This window comes from Coturnix japonica, chromosome 25 (genome assembly GCF_001577835.2).
Source record: "Coturnix japonica isolate 7356 chromosome 25, Coturnix japonica 2.1, whole genome shotgun sequence".
Lineage (NCBI taxonomy): Eukaryota > Metazoa > Chordata > Aves > Galliformes > Phasianidae > Coturnix > Coturnix japonica.
In genome coordinates, this window is record NC_029540.1 from 2,271,311 (window position 1) to 2,283,066 (window position 11,756).

Consider the following 11,756-nt stretch of genomic DNA (forward strand, 5'->3'; position numbering starts at 1 on the left):
GCGTTGACCAACAGGAGAGCGAGGGGGCGGGGCGAGGGCCCAGCTTCCATGAGTGACAGCGCCGCCAACAAATGGGAGAAGACGTGGTGGACCGCTTGGGGCTCCCAGCGGATGGGGTGATGGGGGGGCGGGCCTTCGCCTTGACAGACAAGCGTCTCTTCCAATGGGAAAGCAACAGCTGGGCGGTGCCCTGAGCGACGCTGCGTGTGGCCAATAGCCGTGCGCCTCCTTGATGGATGGGCACCCAACTTTGGCCAATGGCAGGAGGGAGGGGGCGGGCTTGTTTGACGAGCGCAGGTTTCAGCCAATCAGCGGGCGGGCTGCTCGCAGAGCCGCCAATAGGTCGCCGGGAGGGCGGGACCACACTTTCAATGGCTGCCCCGTCCCCCAATAGATGCCCCCTCCGGGGGCGGATCCAGCTCCGACTCCACCAATAGCGAGTGCAAGCGGCCGCGACCACCCGCGAGCGACAGCTCCGCCGACCAATGAGCGCGCCCGCAGCTACGAGTGACATCCGGAAGGTCCAATAGCCCGGCGGCGGGGGGCGGGCGTCAGGGTCCGGCGGCGCAGGGCGGGGGGCGCGGGCCAAGCAGGAAGTGCAGCGAGAAGCGGCCGCCGCAGGTTGGGCCGCAGTTGGGCCCCGCGGCCGCACAGCGCCCGGTGAGGACAACGGGGAGAGCGGGGGGGGAGCGGGAGCGGAGCCGGGGCCGGGGGCGGAGCTCAGGGCCGGGGGGAGGAGCTCAGGGCCCCGACGGGGAACCGGGGCCGCGCTGGGCGCACGGCGCTGGGCCGGGGGTGAAGGGGCTGCAGCTGGAGGGGGGGGGGCTGCGCTTCGGGCCCCGGCAGCGCCCGGTGCGACCGCGGGGCGTCACGGCGGGAGTTGGGCTGTTCGTCCCCTTTATCCCCAGGGGAATCGCGGCCCCAGCGGCCGGTAATGGCCGCGGTTGGGTGCGGGCACCGCTCGAATCGCCGCCCTTCCCCCCCCCAACAACCACCATCACCCGGCCCCTCCCCGCCCCCCCGTGTTCCCTCAGCCCCGTGGAGATGACTCTGCTCCCGCCGTTCCCCATTCCAAACCCGGGGCTCTTTGTGGTTCTCCCCCCTCAGAACGATCCGGCGTTGCGGCTCCGGGGGGTGGGGGGGGGCTCCGTTGTGCGGCCCCGCTCCGTGCTGGGCTCCGTGTTGGGCTCCGTGTTTCCATCCCCGTTTCCAGCAACGGCCTCAAAAACCCCAAAGCTGATCCCGGGTTGGGAGGGAAGCACCAACCAGGAGTAACGGGGGGGGGGGAGCCTTGACCTCAGTGGGTCAACTGGGAGCTACTGGGAGGCTCTGAGCCCACTGGGGCTGATGGGCGGCTCTGCCCATCACTTTAGGCTCGGGTGATGCCCTCTGTGTCCATGGGGGGATGTGGGGCCGCTCTGTGTCTCATTGAATCCTTCTGGAGCCCCACGGCGCTTCCCTCCGGCCTCCCTGACTTTCTTGGCAGGGTTTGAGCCGGAGGGAATGGGCTGTTTTTGTTTTGAGCTCTTGTTTTCTCCCTCTTCTCTCAGTCCCCGGGTCCCTCCCGCCCTCATTTCCCAGCAGCTCCACGCACCATCAGGGAGCAGGCGGCCTTTGGGGGGGCTGCAGTTCCTTCCCCATAACAAACTGCATTCACCAGAGGGTCTGGTGTGGTGGTGGTGGTGGGGGGGCTCATTTATGGCAGCAGCTGCCTTATCTATGGGGCAGACCACCAGGTGTGGGCACAGCTGTGGTGCTGCTGAGCCCTTTGGGGGGAGGATTGGATGCCTGCAGAGCACCTGCTGGCATTCAGAAGCTCCAGCTCAGCCCAGCCAAGTCGTCGGAGGGTTCTGGATCTGCGCCGCCGCTGCTTTGTTTGGTTCCTTCCTGCAGTCAGCAGATGGTGTGGGCTTAATTCTGGTCAACGGGCAGCACTGTAATCCCTGCGGCCGGGCTGCGGGGCCGTCTGCTCAACATGGTCAGGGGGGACCTGTGCTGTGCTGGGGGGGGAAGGACACTGAGATCACAGTGGGGTTGGGGCTGGGGGCTGCACGGCCCCTTCCGACATAGCTGTGCTGTGATCCCATGGTTCTGTGACCCATAGGGTCCCTTCAGACTCCACCTCACTGTCATCCCATGGTTCTGTGACCCATAGGATCCCTTCAGACCCAACCACACTGTGATCCTGCGGCCTTTGAGGTCTCGTCTGACCCAACCATCCCACAACTCCCTGCTGTATAACACACAGGATCAAAGCACCATGTGAGAGGTGTGGGGAGATGTGACCCCACATCCCTGTGCCCACAGATTGCAGACATCCAACGTGTCTCAGCATTGACCTCTGCTTCTCTTCCGAGCTGTTCTCTCCTCTGAAGCTCGGCTGAATCCCTTCTGGTTTTAGATGACAAAACACATGATAGGCCTGGAAATTAGCGAGGTTGGCTAACGAAGGTGGGCACTGCAGAACCAGGAGAGCCTCATTAAGTGCCGTCTCGTTAGGATGGCACCACAATCATTAGGATGGTACATTGATCATTAGGATGTGATGCTGGGGGGGGTCGGTGGTGATGTCAGCTCACTGTTAGAGATGCACTGGGGAGGGAAACAGGAAAAGCAGCTTTAAAAACAGCCCTGGAAACAGCTGCTATATGGGGCTGTGCTGGTGCTGGAGCACAGCTGTCCCCCTTCCCTTCCCCCCCACAAATGCTCTGCCCCATAGCTGAGCTGCTGGGAATGCTCCCCCTGGCAGACGGCGGCTGATGAGGATAAAAATACCCCCCCATCCCCACCCCCCCTTGGAGCTGCCTTTGTTTTGCCAAAGAAAAGTAGTTATTTTGTGCTGAAAAAAAGCCCGGCGGTCTTGTGGTTTGAGCTCCCAAAATAAGCACAAGACAGCCAGGCAGGTCGCAGTGCAGCCACGCTCTGCTGTCTGTGTGGGGGCTCCAGATGCTCCACCTGATAAAGGGGGGGGTTTGGGGTCCGGGTTTCCCCAGGGCAATCGCTGCCCTAATGAGTTGGGGGCCTTCCTGGTGCTGCTTCCTCTGCCCCATGCTGAGCAACCCCCTCCAGACGGGGCTCCCCCTGGGGGTCCTGGAAGGGACTCTGCAAGGAACAGAAACCAACAGCAGCTTCTTGCCATGGGGCTGGGAAAAAGGATATCCAAGGGAACCCCATACAAATGGGGCCAGCGGGGTACTCCCAGCAGTGCTCTGTGGGCCCCGAGGAATGGAGCACTGTGGGCTCCCACAGGGAAGGGGAGGTTTTACCCCATTGCTTTTGGGGACATGTCCAGTGTGGCAGCTTCCCTCAGCATCATGGTCAGTGTTTGTGTCCTGCTGAACAGCAGAGAGAGAAGCTGTGCTGGGGGAACAGTGCTGTGGTGCAGGAACAGGTCCTATGGGGTATGGATGGGTCCTGTGGGGCAGTGACAGGTCCTATGGGGTATGGATGAGTCCTGTGGGGCAAAAACAGGATCTATGGGTTTTGGGTAGGTCCTGTGGGACCTGTGCTCTCAGCACAGCAAACATTCAGTGAGTCAGGGTGGGTGGTTCTGGCCTTGGGGCAGGTCTCAGTCTCTCCTGGGGCGCAGTGATGCTCAGGGCTGTTTGGAGCTGTTGTCCCTCCTGGCTGGGGATCAAACAGTGACGCACAGAGCAGTAAAGACAGAGGAGTGCCTGGAGATGCCCCAGGGCTTCAGGGTTGGGGTTTGAAGCAAAGAGGCAATGGGGTTTTGTGTGGGGGAGGTGGACTCCCATCCACATACCTGTGGGGTTCTGTTGCATCTCAGGGAGCTCATGGTGCCGGGGTTGTGCTGCTGATGTTCCTCTGCTCCCTCTTCTCCAGACTCTGCCTTTAACCCCACCATGGGTGACATGAAGACTCCGGATTTCGATGACCTCCTGGCGGCGTTTGACATCCCCGACATAGACACCAACGAGGCCATCCACTCGGGACACGACGAGGCTGAGGCTCACATCAAACCGGTGCCCGGTGAGCCGGGGCCACCCGACCACGTCCTGCCCCACACCGACATCACTGCTGTCAGTGTCATTGTAAAGAACACGGTGTGTCCTGAGCAGCTGGACACGCTGGATGGGCGCAGTAAGGATGGGCATGGCCTCGGCTCCCGCCTGCTGCAGAACGGCTTTGGGGCGGCCGAGCTGCCCAGGTCCCCCGCAGCCAGATCTGTGGAAGCTGTGGCATCCTCCAACGGGGAGTGCTGGGTGAAGGAGAAAGGCCCCAAACCCCTGGATATCTTCTCCCATTTTAGCCCCGATCCCAATGAAGATAACGCTGCCAACCTGATCGACAGAGCTCGCGAGTGCAAACCGAAGGACAAGTCCTTGGCCGTGCCCTCACTCTCCCCGTCTCCCACCCCATCACTGGACTGCAAGGAGCCCCGGGGGGAGAGCATGGAGGGCCTTCCCCCCACCTTCCCTCAGCCCTTTGAGGGCAGCCAGGCCGGGGCTGTGAGCGGGCAGCCTCCAGCTGTGCCCTGCATCAAGAAAGAGGAGTCTGACTCTGAGGAGGTGGCCCGTGAGTCCAACCCAAAGGCTCTGTCTGCTGCTCTAGGCGAGAGTCCCCTGGAGCACCTGAAATCTGTCACTGTCCGCTACTCCGCAGGCGATTCTCCCATCACATCCTGGCCTGTTTCTGACCCCAGCCTGGGCAGCAGCGCCAGCAACCTGCCCGAGGTGAAGCGCTCTCCCAGCAGCCCCCGGGAGCCCTTCTTTAAACCTTCCTCTCCCGTGGTGCAGAGCCCCAGAATCCCCCCTTCTCCAAAGCAGATGGACGACGTCACCCTCAAGGAGGAGCGCGAAGCTCTGGAGAAGTCGATGGGGAGCCCACAGAGTATGTCCAGCGCTGAGGAGGAGGAGGAGGAGGAGGAGGAGGAAGGCAACAACAACGATTCCCCTTCTTCCAACTCCTCCCGGCCACTGAAAGTGAGGATCAAAACCATCAAGACGTCCTGTGGGAGCATCACCCGCACAGTGACGCGCGTCTCGTCCGACTCGGAGCCCGGCTCTGCCAAGGGTTCGGCTGAGCAGAGCTGTGAGGACGCTGCTCTGGAGGCGGAGAAGGAGGACAGCATCGCGCTGGAGGTGCCCCAGGAGAAGATGGATCTCTCCAGCCCCTTGAAAGCCATCGAGGGGCCCAAAATCGTCAGTGTCCAGCTCGGCAACGGCACCAAGATCAAAGGCACCGTGCTGCCTGTCTCCACCATCCAGAGCGCCAGCAGCGCCATGCTGATCGCCGCCAGCGTGGCACAGCAGAAGTCCGTGGTGCTGCCGGCCAAGACGGGCAAAGCCGTGACCAAGAACATCATCAACCTGGTTCCTCAGGCTCTGCCCAAGGCCGACACGCGAACCAACGCCAGCCCCGTCACGCAGACCAGCGCCGTCACCACCACGGCCAACCAGAAGCTAAACGGCACCACGGTGGTGATGGTGCAGCCGCAGAAACCCTCTCCGACCGTGGCGGGCACCGTCATCTCCCGCAGCCAATCCAGCCTGGTGGAGGCCTTCAACAAGATCCTCAACAGCAAGAACCTGCTGCCCACCTACAAACCCAACCTCAGCCCCCCGGCTGATGCCAGCCTGGCGCTGCCCCCCTTCGGGTACCGCTGCCTGGAGTGCGGGGATTCCTTTGCTCTGGAGAAGAGTTTGGCTCGTCACTATGACCGGCGCAGCATGAGAATCGAGGTGACCTGCAACCACTGCACCAAACGCCTGGTCTTCTTTAACAAGTGCAGCCTGCTGCTGCATGCCCGCGAACACAAGGACAAGGGGCTGGTGATGCAGTGCTCCCACCTGGTCATGAGGCCCATCGCTTTGGATCAGATGATCGGGCAGCCGGACATCACCCCGTTGGTCTCTGTGGCTTCTTTTCCTGCTGGCAAAGTGGCCGGTGTGACTCAGGATGCTCTGAGTGCAGCCAATGGGGCTCCAGAGCTTCCCATCCTGCCCCTGAGCAGCAGCGGCTCAGAGCAGAGCAACTACAGCTGCTTCAGGTGTCTGGAGTGCAAGGAGCAGTGCAAGGACAAGGCCGGGCTGGCTGCGCACTTCCAGCAGGTGGTGGCCTCAGGGACCACCAGCAGCACGGTACGTCAGCCCTGCTGCCGGTTAGAAGAGTCCTCATGGGGTTGTGGGGCTCTGTGGGGCAGCCCCATGGGGCTCTGTGGGGCAGCACGTCTGGCAGGTTTTAGAGCAACCCATGGGACTTCATGGGGTAACCTGTAGGGGTCCATGGGGAGCTCCATACGGCAACTCTTGGGGCAACCTTTGGGGCTGTGTGGGGCAACTCTTGGGGTCCCATGAGTCAACACTTGGAGCTCCATAGGGCAACCCTTAGGGCTCAAAAGGGCAACAGTTGGAGCAGCATTAGGGGACTCCTGTGGCAGCTCTTGGGGCTGCATAGGAGAACACTTGGGGCTCCACGGGGCAGATCTGTTACTCATGCCCCAGCTCAGTGCTTGGTGCAGAGGTTTCTTGCACTGGTGGGAGCATCACAGCCCTGGGGATGTGGGGCTCTTCTGTTCCCACCAGGAGGGCACAGCACCCAGCGTGGTGCAGGCTGTCCCCACGCAGCCATGTCGCAGCCCTGGCACTGCTTCCTCTTTCCTGGGCCTGAAGCACAAATGGAGTGCAGTGAGAGCAGGGCATGGGTTTGCTCTGCCATGGGGTGGGGCTGCTGACTGTGGGGCTCCCGCAGCCACCAGGGGACCTCAGGGCAAAGCACTGTGAGCCCTGCTGTCCCACTGCCAGGGCAGTGTGCTCCTCTCCACCTTCAGAGCACTGGTGCTGTCAGGTGCAGGCAGTGCAGCCCCACAGTTTGCAGGGTCACTCCTTGTTCCTACCTGGGGATGCAGCAGGGAGGGCTGCCCTGTCCCCTCAGCACCCGGGAACACCAGCAGGATAATTCCTGGAGCTCTCAGCACCGGGACATGAGCTCAGATTCATGTTGAAGTTGCTTGCAGAGCAAAATCTATCAGCCTTCACCATACCCAGGAGGCAGAGCCCTCCCAGAGCAGCACAGCCTGCCAGCACCATCCCCTCCCCTTCCTCTTCCTCCTCCCTTTCCCCTTCCTTTCCTCCCTTCTCCTTCCTTTTAGGGTCTTGTTGACTCCTCTGTCCCCCCTCCCCCAGGTCTGCACCACGTGTCCCATGATCATGTCCAACCGCTGCAGCTTCAGCGCCCATCAGCGGATGCACAAGAACCACCCGCCCCATGTTTGCCCCGAGTGTGGGGGGAATTTCCTGCTGGCCAACTTCGAGACCCACCTGAAGGAATCTTGCCTGCACTTCTCCCGCAGAGTGGGATACAGGTTGGGGGGGCACCGGGTGGGCGGGGGCCTGAGGGGTCTGGGTAGGGACACTGGGGTGGGTGGGGGTCTGCAGTGGGTTTTGCTGTGGCCTTTGGGCACAAATCCACATCCCACTGCTGGGTGCAGTGCTGGGGCTGAGCTCAGTGCAGTGCTTTGCCCCTCAACCCGCTCCGTCCATTCCTCCACCCATATCCCCCAGTATGGCCATCATTCCATACAACAGAAACCCTGCAGCCTCTGCAAGCTCCTCCTGTGGCACTGTATCCCCCTTGATGGGAATAAGATGGGTGACCCCAAAGTGGACCCTTCCCAGAGCCAGTTTGGGTGCTGGCTCCGTGTGCCCCCCTCCTCACCCCCCTTTTCCCTCCCCCAGGTGCCCCAGCTGCTCCGTGGTGTTCGGTGGCGTCAACTCCATCAAGTCTCACATCCAGACGTCGCACTGTGAGGTGTTCCATAAGTGCCCCATCTGCCCCATGGCCTTCAAATCTGCACCCAGCGCCCACGCGCACGTCTACACACAGCACCCCGGCTTTGGCAACCAGCAGTCCAAGTGAGTGCCCCTTCCAGCCCCTTCCAGCCCCATCCAGCTCCATCCAGCCCCTTCCAGTCCCTTCCAGCCTCATCCAGCCCCATCCAGTCCCTTCCAGCCCCATCCAGCCCCATCCAGCCCCTTCCAGCCCCTTCCAGCTCATCCTGAGCCCATCCCACCTTCAGGGCAGCTCTCAGGACCCTCTCAACTCTCCTTGCTCCCCACAGGATGATCTATAAGTGTGCCATGTGTGACACGGTGTTCACCCACAAGCCCTTGCTCTCCTCTCACTTTGACCAACATTTGCTCAACCAACGTGTCAGCGTCTTCAAGTGCCCGGATTGCCCGCTGCTCTTTGCACAGAAGCGCACCATGCTGGAGCACCTCAAGGTACCAAACCAGATCTGCTGGATGGGGCCGGGGGGGGGAAACAGCTCCATGCTGCATCTCTGCTCTGTGCTGCAGCTCTGCCCCATGGCATCATGCCCCCAAAGTCCTGATGTTCCCCATGGACGCATCATCTCCCACGTCCCCAGTGTTCCCACATCCTTCTCAATGCTGTTGATAACTGGAACTTGGGGGTGGTTCCCCCTTCTATCACCAAGGCAGGGGGAGCCACCACCATTGCACCTCTGCTTTACAGAACACCCACCAGCCCCCGAAGCCACGGGAGGAGCCGGCCAAGAAGGCGGCGCTGCTGCTCACCCCAAAGCAGGAGCCCATGGAAACCCCCGTCCCCAAAATCTCCGATGAATCCTCATCCTCCACGGAGGAGGACGACCCCCCCAGCTCCCCGGAGCTGCGTAAAGCCAAACGCAGCCGCTTCCAACGCAAAGCAACCAGCAAATCCAAGGGCAGTGGCTGGACCTGTGGCGTCTGCCACTCGTGGTTCCCCGAGCGTGACGAATACGTGTCCCACATGAAGAAGGACCACGGGAAGGTGAGGAGCCGTGGGGCTATGGGGGGGGAGAGCTCTGTTTGTGGTCCCCCCACCTCTATGTCTGTGGTCCCCCCATCTCTCTGTTGTCTCCTGCAGTCGGTGAAGAAGTTCCCATGTCACCTGTGTGAACGTTCCTTCTGCTCCGCTCCCAGTCTGCGCAGACACGTCCGCGTCAACCACGAAGGGATCAAGCGCGTCTATCCGTGCCGGTACCGCCTTGTGCTGGGCTGGGGGGGGCTCTGCTCCATGGGGGGGTCCCCTGCATTGTCTTGCACATGGGAGGACACATCAGGGTTGTGTCCAATGGGGGCAATGGGTGAGCGCCCACCCCCTTGCTGTGCCCCACAGGTTCTGCACAGAGGGCAAACGGACCTTCAGCAGCCGCCTCATCCTGGAGAAGCACATCCAGGTGCGACACGGCATCAAAGTGACCGACCAGACCAAGAGCCAGGAGGTCATCATTGCACGCATCGGGGCTGGTGCCATGCAGGTACGGCTGCTGCTGGGGATTGGGGCTGATCTGAAGCCTCTCTGTGAGCCTGGGTTGTGTTGGCTTGTGCCGTCCTGCGGGGTGGAAGAGGCCCCATGCCCTCTGCACAGCTGTGTTGGATCCGCTCTATGGTTACTGATGCATGGAGATCTGCTCCATGAGTGGATCAGCTTCCAGCTGCTGGGAGCAGCCCCAGGCTGTGGGGTGGGATTGGGGAGGGGGATGGGCAAAGGGGGATCAGCAGATGAGGGACAGTGAGTGGGATCCCATGGGTGGGTGCTGGGGGGGCTCCTGCAGCTGTGTCAGAGCACAGGGGTCTGCTGGAGTTGCCCCCCACCCAATGCTCCCCCTATGGCTGCAGGTTCCTGGTCGCAAGAGGAAGCTCTCCTCGGACGATGGGGATTCGTGCAGCGAGGAGCCCGACAGTACCACCCCCCCCTCCAAGACCCCCAAAGGTGACCGCAAGGTTCCCTTCCGCTGCCGCAAGTGCGGCTACGTGGCCAGCAGCGCCGCCGACTTCCAGGAGCACATCCCGCAGCACCGGACTGACGAGAGCTCCCACCAGTGTCGCGAGTGCGGGCTCTGCTTCACCTCCCAGGTGTCCCTCAACCGGCACCGCTTCATCACCCATAAGAAGAAGAAGGGGGCGGCGGAGGTGGAGGAGCCAGGACCCCGCAGCCCCATGGAGGGAGCCCCGCACGCGGCCGACGGGGCACTGTCCTGCACTGTCTGTGGCCGCAGCTTCGACAGTCAACTCAACCTCAAGACACATTTCCGCACGCACGGGATGGCCTTTATCCGCGCACGGCAGAACGCCAGCCCCGAGAACTGAGCGGCACGGCAAATTCGGGCCGAACAGAACCACGTGGGGGCAGATGGAGCCCTCGGAACCTCATCCTGCACCTCGGGGGCAGCGCGGTGCAAAGGGGCAGATGGAGGCACCGCTACAAGACGTCTGTGCCATCCCAGCACCGAACCTGGACCACCGCATCCAACCAGAACCGCCGCATCCAACCAGAACCGCTGCATCCAACCAGAACCGCTGCAGTGCCAGGGAATGAGCACAGGGAGCGGCAGCTGAGATGGGGCACTTCCATCATTCAACACTGGACTGCAGCCCCGCATCCCCAGCAGCTCTGCCCACATTGTGCTGCGCAGGATGGGGGGGATTTAAGTGCATCATCGTGGCGAGATCCACCTCGTTACGAGTTGGCTCTTTCCATCTCTAAGGATGTGGAGCTGGGCTTGAAGGGGGTAGAAGCGGCCCCTTTCAGCTCCGCAGAGACTGCGGTCACCGCTCAGCCCTACGGCTGCTTTAATAATGCCCACCCCCCCAAACCTCGGCCCACAGCGCCCACGTGTGCAGCAGCACTGCGTCCTCCGGGTTGGATCGGAACCGGCTGCAGCAGCAGCAGCTCCTCATTCCATCCCGGCACTGCAGGGTCGGGGCGGCCGTTTTACCCCCCATCTCCATCCCCGGGTGGGGGAGGATCCGCGCTCACTCTGTGTACAGTTGTACCATAGACACTAAAAGCGATGAGCAAAAAAAGACCAGACAAAAGAAGAACTACTGTTGTGATTCGGGTATTGGGGGGGGAGGGTTTGCTTTTATTATTTTCAGGGGGTGTTTTTGTTTTTTTTTTTATGGGGGGGGTGCTACTTTTGTTTTTTGTTTCGTTGTTGTTGTTTTGGTTGCGGCGGCCTCAGCTCCTCCAACCCCCCCCCCATGGCCATAGAGCAGAACCTAATAACCCCCCCACACTTTTGAGAAGGAAACGACCCGCAAACGGCCCCGCGACCCCCCCCCCCCAACGCGTTCCTCATCCCCCAATCATTGCACTGTGATGTTCCCCCCAAACATTGCTCTGTGATCCCGAATCGCCACTGTGGGGTTTCCCAGCACTTCAGTGCCTTCAGATGGATTTCTGTAAGCGGTGTGGGGCCGGGTGGGGGAAAAGTTGGGTGGGGGGGGGTCAGGGGTTGGGGGGGTGTTGGTGAGCGTTGTGTGTGGGGTTGTGATTCTGCTTCAGTAACGCTACGGGCACTGCAGAGGCTCTCAGGTATCCTTTATTCTTGTAGTCATAACGCAATTAAACTTTTAGTGGTTTAACCCTTTCGGTGCCTCTGTTTCCTTCCTTGGACCCCCCGGGGGGGGGGGGTTCCCAGAGTGTGGCCACCCCAGCCCGGTCCCAAAACGAGGCGATGCTGCCCCAAAATCATGCTGGGGTGCAAACGAGCTCGGCGCACCAACCCTCCCCCCACCCCCCCAATGTGGGCACCCAAAAGGGGCTGGGTATCCTAAAACAGGCATTAGTGCCCTAAAAACAGAGCTGAGTGCCCCCCAATGGGTCTCATTGCTCTGAGCCCCTTTTTGCCCCAGAAGTGGGGGGGAGAGGGAAGGAGGGGGGGTCCCTCCCGGGGGCTGTGTGCAATGGGGGCATACGAGGATGGTTGGGGGGAAGTTGAGCTTCGT

The 11,756-nt window shown here is 61.5% G+C and overlaps 1 protein-coding gene across 1 annotated transcript; it reads left to right on the forward strand.

The window, feature by feature from the left end:
- Window positions 1-531: 531 nt before the first annotated feature.
- On the forward strand, window positions 532-11,398 carry ZNF687 (zinc finger protein 687). The gene is made up of 9 exons (XM_015884672.1): window positions 532-660; window positions 3,844-6,101; window positions 7,146-7,324; window positions 7,698-7,874; window positions 8,081-8,243; window positions 8,497-8,793; window positions 8,890-9,002; window positions 9,142-9,283; window positions 9,645-11,398. Exons 2-9 carry the CDS (start codon window positions 3,864-3,866, stop codon window positions 10,113-10,115), a joined length of 3,780 nt encoding a protein of 1,259 aa, XP_015740158.1. The 5' UTR covers window positions 532-660; window positions 3,844-3,863; the 3' UTR covers window positions 10,116-11,398.
- The last annotated feature ends 358 nt before the right edge of the window (window positions 11,399-11,756 follow it).